The sequence below is a fragment of the Grammomys surdaster genome, unplaced genomic scaffold (genome assembly GCF_004785775.1).
Source record: "Grammomys surdaster isolate TR1022 unplaced genomic scaffold, NIH_TR_1.0 126185, whole genome shotgun sequence".
Classification (NCBI taxonomy): Eukaryota; Metazoa; Chordata; class Mammalia; order Rodentia; family Muridae; genus Grammomys; species Grammomys surdaster.
This window is the reverse complement of record NW_021620991.1, coordinates 403,634-419,446: the sequence shown is the minus strand read 5'-3', so window position 1 is coordinate 419,446 and position 15,813 is coordinate 403,634. Positions and strand designations below refer to the sequence as shown.

The following is a 15,813-nucleotide window of genomic DNA, read 5'->3' as shown; positions in this document are numbered from 1 at the left end:
GAGAACTTGACATGGGTTCTTCCTGCTGGCTCCTCTCTCAGCTCTCAGCCCCAGTGCTGAGAAACAGACATCTCTAAGGTGCTGTTCACACTGTCTTGCTTGCTTTCTGGAAGAAAGCTTTTACAGAAAATTCTCCAAGATCAAGCAAGTATCATTCGTTGTGAGGTCATCTCCATACCAATGCCTCGGCAGTCAGTCTAGAAATGCCAAGACAGTCCATGCTCTGAAACTGATAGGTACTGTGTGAACTCACCAGAGAAGTGACTTCCTTTACCAGACGCAGCAGGCAGCTGCAAACTATATCCACATGGTCACCTAGGCCTCAGAGTTCACAGTATCTTCAACCTGAGTCTCCCAGAGCAGCAAGTATCACACCAAGATCCCAATCAGATGAGCCTCACAAAAGGCAAATACTTGGGAGGGCCCTGGTAATACCAAACATTGTCGGCGTAGGCACAAATGGACAGACGGGAGGGTAGCTTTCAGGAAGGCTCAATGAACTGTGTCTCCTGGTGCCTCAGAATCGTCACTAAGTGCCCAGCTGGCAACGGCTCACATCACTTACACGCAGGCTACAACACTTGTGCCCAGGCCACTGTGGCTTCTGAAACTGCCCGAAAAATACAGCTGGCTCTCCCAAAAAAAGGGGCCAAAAGCACGGAAAGTCTTCAAGGTGTTGCATAAAACAATGCTGCCTCGCCGTCTGCTCACAAGGTATTCTAGTGCCTCCATTCAGAAACTAGTGACCCAGGATCACAGAGTGACCCAAGCCCAGCCATGCCTTTGGATCTCACCCCTAACCACTACACAGATCTGCCTCTCTCTAAACTCCAAGAAATTGACACTTAAGCCAAAGGCACAAAACACAGTTGAGCTTCTACTCACAGGAAAGGAGAAGGTGAGAACCACGGCCCACGACAGCAAGAAGTAACTTTCACTTCACCATGGGCCAATCACTGGCAGGGCCAGTGAAAAAAATGCTGGCATGAAAGTCTACCAACTCTCCCCTTTCTTAAAACCAAACACAAAGAACCACTGGTGGCTACAGGTCACAGACTACTTACTAGCCCCAGCTCTGGGCAGGAGGGTTGCCTTTGAAATCCCACAAGTACCACCACCACCCCCCTTACTAGCAGGGGATCCTAACAATTTGCAAAACAAAAGGCAAGGGCCGGGTTTTCAAGAACTACCCTGGCCTAGCCCCCACTAGCCTCCCTCATTAACACTCGATTACGACCAAGCCTGACAAAACTGTCCCGGTCATCTCAGCCGCGCTGCTAGGCTACCAGGCCAAGAGAGACACTTACAAACCAATGCTGAGAACAAATGGCACCTGGCCTGGCTGAACAACCTGGAGTGAGGGCACTGAGGGCCCCTCGAGGATACTCCCAGGTTCTGGACCTGCTGCTACAGGCTCCAGGAAGGAAACAAAGGGGCTCTGCATGGGATGTGTACGCGAGCTGCTGTGGCTCACAGCACACACAGACTCTATGAGGCAACAGTAGACACAACCCAGCAGGGCCACCTCACCTATCACTGGTCACCCACAGGCTCCCTAATAACACCAAACCAGTCTAGCACGGCCCAAGAAGAGGCAACTCTGACGAAGGGAGAAGCATACAGAGGTACAGGAAATGGTGCCTGAAGACTTAGCAGGGAGGGGCAGGCTCTGGCCAGTTCTTTCCTAAAGCCAAACTGGACAGATGGATGGGAAGGTGAGAGAACACATCCCAATCCAGAGGGGAGCCCTGAAGACCTCTTCCATTTCCTAGAAAACTGAGGTTGAGCCAGGGTGGTCCGTACCAAGTAGGAATGAACTGTGTGTGGTGGTAAGTGTGCTTCAGAAAGTCTTCTTTCTCCAGAATGCAACAAGACAGGCCCTTACAGCCTAAAGCCCTGCTGTCCTCTTCTCCCAAGCTGAAGTAGCCATCATCCAGGTCCCACCTCCTTCAGACACATGCCAGTAAAAGATGTACGCATGTGTATACGTGTACACACACGCACACGCACACGCACACACACACACACAGTGCTATCACAAAGGCCTCCCCAAAGACAAAAGCAGCCTACGGCCCATTCCCTTCTGCAGCTATAGGCCAAGCACACAGGAAGTGCTCCATAGAGCAGTATTTTTAATCCCACCTCCCACTACCTACTATTCAAGGCCCTGCTCCCAACCTGCCACGCGATCAGCTGCTACTAGCTCCATATCAAACAGGAATCTTTTCTGTGATCCCTGCCAACCCCAGGCACAGCCTCTGTACTCACAGGTCCTCCCAGGCACTGAGGATCCGTAACACAGAAGGATACAATTCAGAGATGATCCTGTCTGCTGGCAAAGGACAACTGGGGCACCTTGCTGGCCACTAGACAAACCGTGGTCCATGCCAGTAAGCAGAACAATAGAAAGTAGTACAAAATAGGTGAAAACTGAAACTGACCAAAACACACAAGTGGGGGTTGCCTAGTGATGAAGAGCACCTACTGCTCATGGAGAGGAGGGAGCTCATTTCCCAGGACCCGCATCAGGTGGCCCACAACCAACTGCCTGAAACTCTAGTCCCAGGGAATCCAAGTCAACACCCTCTTTTGGTCTCCATGGGCACCCACATATGTGGCATTCACACACACACGCACACACACACAGAAAGTAATATTCATAAAAACAACAAGAAGCCACCTTAGCCACATGGACAAAGGGACTGAATGGACACATGACAGGGTGCTCAACTACAACAGAGGTGCAGATCAAACCACCAAAAAGTTCTACCTTACACACTCACACGCTCAGAGAAAGGAAAAAAAGAAAGGTAGACAGGTAGGAAGGAAGAAAGGGAGGGAAGGAAGAAGGGAAGGAGGGAGGGAGGGAACAAATGAACTTAGGTTTCTACAGTCGCTGGGCTGACAAAGCAGACTCTCAATAGGAAGTGGGTCAGGGCTAAAGGAAGGAGGGGTCAGTGTTTTAACAGGGACACAACCTCAGGACAGGATAACTGAAATCAACCAGAGGACAGTGGTGACAACAGCATGAGGTAATGCGCCTGATGCCTACAACTGCACACCTACTAAGGTAAGATGGTGCTGCCTGCCCAGCTATACCTTTAATCCCAGCACTGTGGGAGGCAAAGGCAGGAACATCTCTAAATCTGAGGCCAGCCTGGGCTACAGAGTGAGTTACAGGACAGCCAGGGCTACAGAGAAACACTGTATCAAAACAAACAACAAACAAAACAAAGATGTTCCTTCGGAGCAGGGCAACAAACACCTATAACCACACATTGAGATGTATGAGGATCAGGAATGAAAATGCTGCAGCTACAGAAGTTCAAGGCCAGGGACCAGAATCAGGCCATCAAGTTTGGCAGCAAGAAGCTTTTCCCGGTGAGCCATCTCACGGTCTCACTTCTTTTTTAATTGCACATGGTGCTTTAGGCACCTTGTCTTATGTGTGCTACAGAAGATTCATTGTGGCAACATAAAAAACCACCAATGCCTGTGCACTGCCAAGTAGTGCAGTGTGTGATCCTGTGTCTTAGCTCAGTGGTAGGATGAGCCAGTGCTCAGTCTCCAGAACTAGGAATGAACGCAGTATTATACTCTGGTACTTCCCATTGGTGTACCATTTTATTCCCACTCCAGCTCCTGAGAGTAGAGGGTGGTTGGTCACTGTAGTGCCAGATATGTTGTTTTTAGGTACTCCTGTATCACCGGTAGGCTCAATGTCACTGCTGTGTGGCTTTGTTGTGTCCATGTTCTTGTGTTGATGTGTGTTTGGGGTCTTGAAACAAGAATACAGAATTTAGTTGGGTGTGTCTTGATGTACCTTGGGCTTGAGCTGCAGGCAAATCTGGGGCAGGCCCAGAAGTGAAATGGCTTGATGACAGGCTCATAATCAGTAAAAGACAAGTACCTCTGTCCCACTGGAGTGCACAGGGGCTCTGAGTTCCTCACCGTCTGGTGGGGGAGGGAGGAACCCAGCAAGAAGCTCTGCCTTTCGGAATCTCCAAGTCTTTACAGGCTGAAGCTCAGAGCTCAGAGCACTGGAAGTGGAGGAGGGGAGCAACTTGGGAGACTTACAATCAGTCGCTACCTGAAGGAGCAACTGTGCCAAGGGCCATCCAGAGCACGCAACAGGGTCTAGGTACAGGCAAGAAAGTTCACAGCTACAGAACTCCTGCTCTAGGGCTTTGTTTCAAGCATGGAGGCTGAAGGTAGAGGCCAAAGAAAGACCTTTCTCCCAGTGGAGAAGACAAGACCCAGGACACGCTGAAGAACCCTCCACCCTTTAACTGATGTCCTCAACCTTAAGTGTGAAGAATGGGCTCTTGCATCTCTTCCTGACACATCACTAATACGATCTGCAGCAGGAACGTGAGTGGCCAGCCAGGCCCCAACAATATAATGTGCCCTTAATATGTCCTTGCTAATTATATTACTATGGTGGTCTACCATCTTGCGAACAAAGAAAAAGAACTTCGCTTCTATATGACACCTACTTTTCTCTCTGCACTGGACGGTCTCTTAGAGCTAAAGACACTCCCATCTTAAAAATCCACAAACTGTGCACCATGGGTCTCGCTGGAGTTGGAAGCCCTGCCCATGGGCCCAGCTCTGCAAGTCTTCTCTCCTCCCCAGCAGAAGCATCTTCTCGGGTGCTGGACGTCCCCTTCTCCCACTCCTCCTCACTCACTGACACTGGCTTTTGGAAATTATCACAGACAAACCACAGCCAGAAGGCTGGGATAACCAGGACAGAGAAGAACCTGAGGACGGGCAGCAGCGGTGCTTCATGTCGCAGGGCCACCCTGGTAAGTCCTGGCCCACCATCTTCAGCCCACAGACACTTTCTACAGAGAAAAAGATCACTTTCTCCACTTGGAGTCGGTTAGATTACCCAATCTCCCAAAAACCCAATCCAAATTAAGTATTTAAACGAGAAAATAGACCTCAAGCCCAGGCAGGTGCAGTCCTATACCTTAAGCCAATGCTTTAATAACAGGTCACATGCACAAAAGTAGTCCTACAAGGTAATAATGGAGCTCAAAACTTCCTACCACCTAGTATTCCTCCCACCTACCTACCTTCTTTCCCTCTCTCCCTCCCTTCCTTTCTTCCTTCCATGGAGACAGAGTCTTACTATGTAGCCCAAGCTGGTTTCAAAGATGCCATCCTCATGCCTCAGTTTACCAGGTGCTGAGACTCCAGGCCTCTGCCACTAATATCAACTCTATCTAGCATTTTTTGGGGGGGGAGGTTTCGAGACAGGGTTTCTCTGTGTAGCCCTGGCTGTCCTGGAACTCACTCTGTAGACCAGGCTAGCCTCGAACTCTCGAACTCAGAAATCCGCCTGCTTCTGCCTCCCAAGTGCTGGGATTAAATAAAGGTGTGCGCCACCACCGCCCGGCTCTATCTAGCATTTTTACTCCACCTTTTGCATGCTTAGATACACTGAGACGCATGAGAACTTATCCACCACTCTCTGACTGCCTGCACAATTCAGTACAAGTAAACTGTGCACAGGCCTGTAGCAGGCACATTGGACCAAGACCAAGTCCAAAAGTACATGGTCAGCCATACCACTTGAATCTATGTAAGCACACTTCTCACATAACACTGTGTTCCTCAAAAAAATACATCTGCATCATCAGGCAACATAGTAAATCTGAGGATTGTTATAAATCAGAGAGGAAACCTTCTTTTCCCTGTAACAGAGATGAATTTAATAGCAACAACAGGCAAATTAGAGTAAATTCTAAATTCAACCAAAGGAACCATTTATAACAACTACTCATTATACACTAGAACATCCTGGTAGGGTAGGTAGGAGGGACTCAGAACCAGTAGCTGCAAAGGAAACCTAGACATGACCAGGCTATACCTGGACCCAGGTGTCAGGAAAACCTCTTTCCAGGTTAGGAGAATCAGAGCAAAGGTTCCTGGCCTGAAGGCTTTCAGGTAGCCAGGCAAAGAACTTCAAAAATCAGGACTCTTCACCTCTCTTAAATGGAAGAGTAAACAGCAAGACTCTGAGAACAATGTCTAGGGATGGCCAAATGCATGTATCGGATACCTCATTTCAGAGGACATATGCCCCACCCACGTAGCTCCTGACTCCCATTCCTGGTACCCAGCTGTTTCTGGGTAGGATACATGTGCTCCATCAGCACCAGACCCAAGCTAAAAGGAGGCTTCTCCCCATCATCACCAGGGAAGCCCAGGGAGTCACCCTGCCAGCCTGTGTCAGGAAAACAAGGAGTACAACCTAACTAACTGAGCCGTGCAGAGGCAACCTACAAGGCCCACCTTGTTTTCACAGTTTAAAGAGCTTCATAAATTGAGACAAACCCACTAGGGTCAGGCAAGCTGGGCGACACTTATTGCATAGAAGGATGTTAAAAAAAAAAAATCACAGTTTTGATAGTTCTGCAAAAAAAAACTTAGCAAATTTACAACAAAACTGTCAAGTAATTAAAGCAAGGCACTTCACACATGAACTTAAACTGCTAATTAAAATCCCCTCGCTTAATTGACTACATTTGCATATCATTCAACTTGGGAGTATAATTCTTTTAATGGTTTGGGCAACACCGTTGTAACACCAGGAAGCGGGAGGCAGCAGGTGAAGCAGAAAAAGACAGCCAACACCATCAAACACCAGGTGGCAGCCCCAGCGGTATGACAGGGAAGGTCTCCACAAGCGCCCAGAAAAGACTCCATCTCAGAGCATTATGGCAGCCGTAGGAATCTGGGCATCTCTCATCAGGGCCTCACCCCAAAAGAGCCAAACGAGTCAAGACAGGTTCCCAAGAAACACACCCCAGAATACAGGACACCCACAGCGATGTCCAGGGCAGAGAGAGCGGCAGGACTTCCTGAGGCTGCACCGTGGCCCAGCCTAGGGATGCACAAGTTCCTACATACACCTCACTTAGTTTCTGCAGCACAAGGGGCTAAGTAAACCCTTAACATCACAGGTGAAACAGGGACCTATACACAGGTTCTTACGGTGGTGCCCAGCTGTCCCACACCTGCCAGCCTGGTCCATCTCCTGCTAGAAAGGAGAGGTCAAAGTCCAGGCCCTATGTTCACCTGCAACAAACAAGCCCATCAGCCAGTGTGGTGGTACATACCTGTAATCTCAACTCAAAGGACCAACGTAGAGGATCACAAGTCAACAACAGCCTAGACTACATAGCAAGATCCTGCACCCTCCTCCCAAAAAAGCAAGTCCCTCTTCTCTTCAGAGAAAGGTGCCCTGATATTTGCCCCTCAAGATTGTTATCTTCAAGTGCCAGGGATGGATGAGATGGAGAAAGGAGAGCACCCTAGCCCGACAGCCTGAACAGAACTGGACACAGGACAGGGTGCTAAAACCAAGGCTGGCTTGTGTTGCTTGAGAAATCCAGAGTTGCTGGTCCTTCAGGGTGGCTGGGTGAAGCAGCACATCCCCAACACAGGCCCAATGCCACCTGGTCATCTACAAAACCACAAGGTGCCAGAAAGACTGCAGGCCAGTGGCAAGGCTCTCTGTCATGCTGAGGGCATAGGAGACACAAAAGGAAAGCACAAACTAATTGCCCTGTTCTCCCCTTTCAGGTCTGCCTACTCCAGGATTTCTCCGGCCTGTACATTACTTTGGGTTACTAAATAAACTGAAAGGGGAGGGGAGGGGGGTCTCTGAGAAAGGTCTGCATTGTCTACCCACAACTTCTCACAGAAGGGACCCAGATACAACCCCCTCAGGCTAGACCAGGAGGGAGACCATCAACTTGTACAGCAACTGGCACAGAGAAGTCCCTTGTGCCAGCACGCATAGGGTCAGCAGTATGGTTATACAAGCAAATCAGTTTCCCTAAGTGACCCAACTCCTATAGGTCGCACACCTTCTAGAGCTGAAGACAGCCATGAATGAGGACCTCATACTTTGTGGAGGCCTGGCTAACCTTACCTATACCTCAAGGAAGGGCACCCCAGCAAGGCAAGAGAGAACTCCTTAGCCTTGGCTCTATAAACAGACATCACGGTCCAGGGAAACAGCTAGGCAGGGTAAGTGCTTGCCGCACAAACATGAGCCCTGAGTGCGGATCCTCAGCCCCCATGCACCCAGCACCTGTAACCCCAACGCTGGGTGGAAGAGATAAGCTGCTCCCTGTGCTTGCTTAGCCAGCCCGTCTAGCCAAAACAGCAAACTCTAGATTCAGAGATACTCAATCTCAAAATGAGGAGGGGAAGGACAGGGGACACCCAACAACGACTTCTGGCTTGGCACAAGGGGCATGTGGACTCGTGTGCACGCACACACATGCATGCACGCGCGCACACACACACACACACACACCGTGCACACACAAAAATAAAAATAAAACGGAACAGGCGCTAAGAACCTCTGTCTACAAGCAAAGTCATAGTCAAACTACAAAGTCATAGTCAAACTACAAAGCAAACCATAGTCAAAACAAAAACATTCCCATGTTACTTTTAGTGCAGAGCCAACGGACGATGCTGGCAGCCGCCCACTCTGACTGGCCTTCCCAGCAGCAATGCCAGCAACACCTACTATAGGCTGAGGGGTCTGTAAGGGCAACAGCCACTTCTCACTCCAGTTACTTATAGACAGACAGCACTACACTCAGAAACAATCTGCCCACTGACAGTGATTTTTCTCACAGTGATGGAGTAAGCTGATACCAATGGGGACTATCAGCAGAGAGTGTACAGGGACCACAAAATCACATGTAACAGCCTCAGGGTGGCACCACATGACACCAGTTATACCTGAGGTATAGCCACAACTCCTCACTAAGCTGGTAAACTCACTCTGGTAAATTTCAAACCCGCCCCCCAAATACTGTCACCTGTCACATGGTGAACAGGCTTTCCTCACACCTAAACTCAGGGGAAGTCAGGAAGGGGAAGGGTCACATCAGAGCCCAATTATCACCCTGGCCTTCAGGTCAGCTCTGCTTGCCAGTTGTCTTCACGACCACCGTCACCTCCACCAGGTCCTAATGTAAAGCCAGTTCCCCACACCCATGCCAGGCCACTGCATTTCCCTGAAACAGCCAGCACAGTGGGAGCTACAGGAAGCTGTTTCCAACAAGAGCTGCTTCTTTCACAGTGACCAACGGACGTTCCAGAGGAAGCCACAGTCGGCTTGGAGAGGGCTGGGAAGAACATCAATGCTCACAGCTCCAGCCAAGGGAAACATTCTAGGGTTTTCCAAGCACCCCAACTGGAGGCAGGGTCCAGGTATCCCCCACGTCATATGTGCAAGAACAGCCTTCTTCAGAGCACTCGGTGAGATGGATGGATAAGCAAAGCAAAGAACTATACTAAGGACAATTCCAACCTTCCCTCCCTTCCCTTCTGCAGCCATGGAGATCTGGGCACTAAGGCACTCCCGCGGTGACTGCTTGCTTCCACTGAATCATCCCTCCACCCCCACTACCCAGAGACCCAGCTGTGATCAGCCCCCACTCATTCCCAGAAGCCAGAAACAAAACACACCATACCACCACAGAGAGCAGACGGCTCCCTCAGTGCACACAAGAACCTGGGTGGGTATGGTGTGGCACCTCATCCCCTGTTACTGAAGTCCTAGCATTCTTTCAGTCATTAGAAGCCAGAAAAGTAGGCAAACAGCACGACAGATCTTGGGTGACTCTGGGCTCTTGCCAAGATCCCTTTATCTGTTTCCACACAAACAGGTCAGTGACTCAAAAGAATGCAGACAAGCATAGCCAAATCCACTCACAGGACACTTGGTAGTATCACTGTAACCAGGTGCATATGTCCCTTGAGGGCCACAGGCTCCTGCCCTGACTTTACGATCACTTCCACTTCCAAATCTTGGTCCTCTGTTTCAGAAATAAGAGGACACTGGCAGCTATGAGTCTAGAACCCAGGGATCTCTATGTAGCAGCACAAAAGCTTGGCGACAGGACCTTATGTGCAGAGAGAGCAGCTCTGTGAGCAATCTGTGTATGTAGTTAGCAATCTGTGAGCTTCCTACGCTGTGGCTCTGGTGACATGGCTGCTTCCAGAGGGTGATCTGGGATAACCTCTCAAAGTACCTCAAAAGGCAGCAAGATCATCGGTGTGCAATCCTTGATCTAGAAAAGGGACCAGACTCCACTGGGTCACAAGAGAAGGGGGGAGACACCCTTGATGGAGTAGTGTAAGCAAGTCAGCATGATAGGACCCATGAGGTATCATCAGTGGCTACAATAGACACTGACCAAAACCTGTTCCTGACCACACGGGGCACCAGGGGCAAAGCACCTCTCAGCCAATGATCCCAAGCCCCCAACTACATAACACCTAACTCCTAAACCCACAACTCCTTTCCCTTCCCTGGCAGCCAGGGAGAAGAGAGACTCCCCTCACTGTTCGGCTCTCCTAGATCTCACAGAAATAATTTAGTCTGTGTTTTGATTCAGAACAAAGAAACTTTAAAAAAAAAAAAACATTTCAGTTGAAACTTGCATAATTCTTCTAAAGGAGAAAACTTCCCTCAACTTTCGCAATCCTTAGAAAGAGACACTGTTGCAGAATCCAGCCCCAACCATGGCCACCTCACCTCCCGCCAGACAGCAGGGCAGGCAAGCCCCTCAACCGCAGCCTCCCTTCTGGGGCTGCAAAGACAGCAGCTCAGACCTGGGGAGTGGGGGGAAGGGGGGGAAGGCTCTGCTCTAGGGCAGGGCTGGGTTCACACTTGGCCCAGACTTCCTCACCCTCTACATCCTGTCTGCCCTTAAACACTTCAGACAGACATTACACAAACCAGCTGCAGGGGAGGTTGAGAAATGGCTGAGAGAGAGTCAATGACCTTACTCCTGGAAGCTTCTTGATGACCAGGGCCTTCAGTGGGCATCCAGGGACAAAGGTGAGGGCTACTCAATGACCCTGCTTCCTCCAGATGGTGAGGGACCCAAATAGCTCCCAGAGGAGCTCCAGAAGGTATCAAGATCGATGGACAAATAGGCCAACAGGCTATGCTTTGAGAATGTGGCTCTCTCAGAGGTGGGTCTGCACCGATACTCATTAACCCCTCCCCGCACAGCTGGCTACAGTGTCCTAGACCCCACTCGCAAACTGCTGTCCCACTCTCTGAAGACCTACTGGCCTTGGACTGAAACTACCACCTGGCAGCCATCCTAGACCCAAAGAGCCCCCTTCTTTTACTCCTGGACTAGGGCCTGACCTCAGGAACAGATTCTTGGCCCAAGCATCTGGAGGGGAAAAAAAAAAATCAATACCAACTCTAAGAAAGTTGAACACTCTTCAAAAAGAAGCCGGCCAGTGAACAAAGTGCAGCTGACCTTTTAAAGAACACCTAGACCTGCAAGTGTCCAGGAGACAGGGTCCCAGCATATTGGCACTGTCATCTCCTAAGGCAATCTTCATGGAAGGAAAAACCACAACTGGCTAGTGATACACAAATGTGACCCCACCACTCAGGAGGCAAGACCTTATCCCAAGAAAACCAAAAGAGCAAACCACAACCCACTGAGAGGACTTCTGAACCCAGCACACCTTACTCAGCTCTGTACCCTAAGGCCACAGCCATGTCCCAAACATACCCAGGGCTCAGTGCCCCCTAAAGCTGACCATCGACTGGGTATCTAAGAAACATGACATCAGTCCTACTGTCCCACTCTGAGGAATCCCAACGGTCATCAAGTGGTATCAGCTGACAGAAGAAAGTACTGAGAACCCAGGCTTCAGAACCCAGAGATGCCGTAACCTACGATAACCCAAGTTCCTCCACACCAAAGCCCGTTTCTCAGACCCACAGGTGGGATCCTGCTCTAGCTGGAAGGAGACCAGAGCCTGCAAAGGCAGCTGCTTGTGACTACAAATCCTCCTATGAGACATCAGTCACATCCCATGAGGGACACAAAGTGGCGGCTCGAAGGCCACTGCCCATTTTCCTTTCTATGTAGAGATCCTGAATTCTGTGGGAAGTTAAACAGCTATCAAACAACCCAAGAGGAAAAGAGAACTGTCCAGGAACCTGCTGGTGGAAGGGAAGGCTCAGAGACTTCCATCCATCAGTTCCTGACACCAAAAAAATGATCTTAGGACAGGTTCAACAAAGCATTAGTCTTAATTTACTTCAGAAAAAAATGAGGTGCAGAGGGGTTAAGCAACTTGTGCAATCTCACACAGCCAGTGAGGAAGAGAGTGGGAATGTGGTCCCACAGCCAAATTGGCTCCCTATGTATCTGGTAGGAGCACTCAGGCAGCCTGCATTTTCTTCGAAGCTTTACCAGCAGAAGTGGACATTTCCTGTTTCCCCGTGACATTAGGAGGGTATTGCAGAAGACCACCAGTCTTCCCACTGTCACAGCTCACATGCCAAAGCCCGGGGTATGGCAGCCCGCACACCCATATACTCAGTAACTACAGGAATCACAACTCTACCTCAACCAGGCCAATTCCACCCGATCCAAGCAGACCCTACCTCACCGCCAGAGAGAAGCCGCCTCAGGCAGCCTGCCACAGGGCAGAGCGGCCAAAGACAGCGCCAAAGAGAGCATCAAGGACTCGGCAAACCCACTGACCTCTACACTTTCCCACCATGGGTTCAAGAACCCACTCCTCTCCACAAAGCACTCAGCTCACCCCTAAGTTCAAGACAGTCCACGGGCCTGTCAGGAACTGCATGCCCTGAAGTTCCAACCCGCTCTGTCCCTTGTGCCCTCCTCCTCTGTGGACCAAAAATGTTAACATAAGCTATGAAGGAAGGAAGGTGATCCTGACTTCTAGTGAACAAGAGCGGGCACTCAGGACACTCCTTAGGACAAGAGGAATCTGGGCAGCCATGGGTCTGCACCCAGACTGACCTCCCCTTCCTGGGTGTTATACGTATGAGTCACCGAGATAAACACATGGCTGCCCTGTGGAGACTGAAAAGAGGACAGTCCAGCCTGAACCCCCAACTACAGACTCAAGGGATCAGCAACCCTGACGGCAGAGCTGAGAGGCAGAGCTGACCCAGGAGCTGGGAGCACCTTACAAAGAGGAAAGAGTCATGTAAGCACTCAGAAGCTGGTCAACCTCTAGAACCTAAGCTGAAGCCACCACTGCCTGAGAGGAGCTGGAAGTACAGAGCACCTGAGAAACTTCCCTTCACTCAACAAGTGACGTGTCAGAGCGCTCCCAGGGTGGCTAACAGGGAAGAGAAGCTAATACAAACCATGGCGGAAATGACCCAAGCACATGACCATGGCTCAGCGCACTGCCCTGCCTTCCAACCCTACAGTGCGGGCATGGGTATCTGAACCACCTCCTCTGAGCCCAAAGAATCTCATACCCAGCACCACAGGACTTGTAAGAAGACAGCAATCTTCTACTCAGCAGCAGCTGGGACAAAGGGAACCATGTTGGTCCCCTAAGCCTAGACAGAAAGACCACAAACACACAGGACCCAGACAAATACAAACACAGACACACCCAATTCAGACAAGATTCTCTGCCTGCTCCCGAGATAAGAGGCGTGAAGGCGTCCCAGAGGCACAGCCTCTCCAGTCCCACATCTCTACAGCGGTCCCAGCAAGCCGCCAGACACGTGACCTCAGGCTATACAAGGGTGCAAACCACCTCAGACAGACAGGTCTCCACTGGTGGACCCTACAGACAAGTCCATTTGAAAAGACCTGCATGCAACGTCTCCCACCCGGTCCGCTGGCCCGGCTGACGCAAAAGTGCCACAGAACGCACAGCATATGCACACTCTCTGCAGCACCCAGAGAGTGAGGCGACCATCCTTCTTCAGAGCCCCTCCCCCCACAACTCTGACACTCTGCTGGAGGGGCGCCCAGAGAAAACCGGGCTGCGGCATCTATTCACAGATTTAGAAGAAAAAAAAAAGTTTGATGCAATAGCTGAATTAATTAGGTCTCCCAAGAATAGCTGAGCCAATGCAGCATTCTGTGTGTGCGATTTAATAAGCCTGGATATTTAAAAGTTGAAGATACTTAGGATGCATATGCAAAGAAACTTCCTGTGGACTCCAGTGAAATGATTTAGGTACCAAGTGGCCCAGGAAATGCCCAAGCGGATCTCACAAAGCTTTCTTTGACTTGCATACAACACAGCCTGGGCTGACAAGCCTCCGACACCAAGCACAAGAGCAACAGAAGGAAATGGGTGAGTCCAAATAAACTGCAGGCCATCAGCAACTCCGGCAGGCCGCTGACCACGCCAAAGGGGCCCTCGACGACGTGAACAAACAGGAGACTCCAGGGGCTGCAAGTGCCAAGTCCCTGCCAAGACAGCTAGCTAGCTTCACTTTAGCTGTCTGTGCCCCGCGATTAAAGACAAAACAGGAGAGGTCGTAAACACGCAAGGATAACCAGCTGAGGACCACAGGAAGGAATCCCGGTCATCAGAGAGAAAGGGGGCAAACTTCATTCTCACGGGGACAACTCTGTCGAGGTCCCATAGCGACATGGGCCAGAAAGTCACAGCCTAGGTCCAGGTACTCTAACCTCCCAGAGCTTGAGGCAACCTCTTTCTCGGACCTTAAGAGCTTAGCATGTATTGTCATGGGCTATGAGTCCCGAGAGGGCTTTCCCGGTTCACTCTACTCCATAGGTACAGCGCTCAGACAGCAGGAAGGTGGCCTTGTGGCCTTACCCACAAGAGGCCGACAAGCCCCCTACTTCCCTGAAATCAAAACAACCCAAGGCCAGGTAAGGTCAAACCACGAGCCCCAACCTTTAGAACCCAGAGTCCCCAGAGCAGAAGGACCCCACCTAGCCACCATGGGCATAGCTTGCCAACCCCCCCAAGACCCCGGGACACTTACCCGTGGCACCCTCCGCTTGTACTTGTTGGCATAGTCGAACTTCTCCTTCACGTCGTCCAGGCAGCGGCCAAGGCGGGCCTGCTCCTCCTTGCCCGTGTAGTCCTGGCTCAGCAGGATGTAGGCCCGCCAGTTGGCTGAGTCGAAGCCCCAGTGGCAGGTCCGGTTCTCCAGGGCCTTGTGCGAGTGTACAACGAACTTGTGCGGCGGGTACATGAGGCGGCAGTCGAGGCACTGGATGCAGGCGGCGCTAGGACTGCTGTACAGCTCGGGCACCAGCAGCCCTTTGCACTTGCCGAAGCACTCGTGGTACACGCGGACGCTGCGTTCGCTGAGCTCCAGGCCCAGCGCCAGGCTGGCCGCCAACTCCTTCTTGCAAGGCGGCGGGTAGGCGCCGCCGTAGAGCAGCGCGTTGCACAGGCGCTCCGCGTCCGTCTTGGTGATGAGCCCGCAGGAGGGCGCGGAGAAGGGCAGGATGCCCATGACTTTGAGGATCTCCAGCTGGTCGGCGGTGCAGCGCGAGCAGTAGATGTGCAGCTCATCGCACACCGAGTTGATCTGCTGCAATGAGAAGTCGCGCAGCACCGAGTTGAGGATCTGCGGCAGGCACAGACGCTTCTCGCCTCCCACCACGAAACAAGAGATGGTCTCCCCTTCCAGCACGGTCTCACAGCGCTCGGTGGAGCGGTCCGACGGCATGAAGAAGGGCCCGGGAAGCACGGGTGGCGGCGGCTGGATGGCAGGCAGGTGCAGCACGGGCGGCGGCTCCGCGGCAGTGGGCACCGGCGCCGGCACTGTGGCCGCACCCGCCTCCTTGGCGCTCTCCTTCTTGTAGGCCTCCTGCGCCCAGCGCGCCGAGAAAGCGGCCGGGCCGCCCAGCGAGCTCATGGAGCTCAGGTGGAACTGCTCCAGCGTCTTCTGCAGCCCCGGGTGCGGCTGGAAGCCGCCCCGGCCGGCCGCTGCAGCTTCCATGGTGCGATCGGGCTCCCCCGGCCGCTCCC

At 51.5% G+C, this 15,813-nt stretch overlaps 1 protein-coding gene across 2 annotated transcripts in view; it reads right to left on the bottom strand.

Annotated features, from left to right (window-relative positions):
• Ski (SKI proto-oncogene) overlaps positions 1–15,784 on the bottom strand; it is a 69,656-nt gene extending 53,872 nt beyond the window's left edge. For both annotated transcript variants that reach the window (XM_028757963.1, XM_028757964.1), the window contains exon 1: positions 14,816–15,784. In XM_028757963.1, coding sequence (XP_028613796.1) covers positions 14,816–15,784 — 969 coding nt within the window. The remainder of the gene's footprint in view (positions 1–14,815) is intronic.
• Positions 15,785–15,813: the final 29 nt, after the last annotated feature.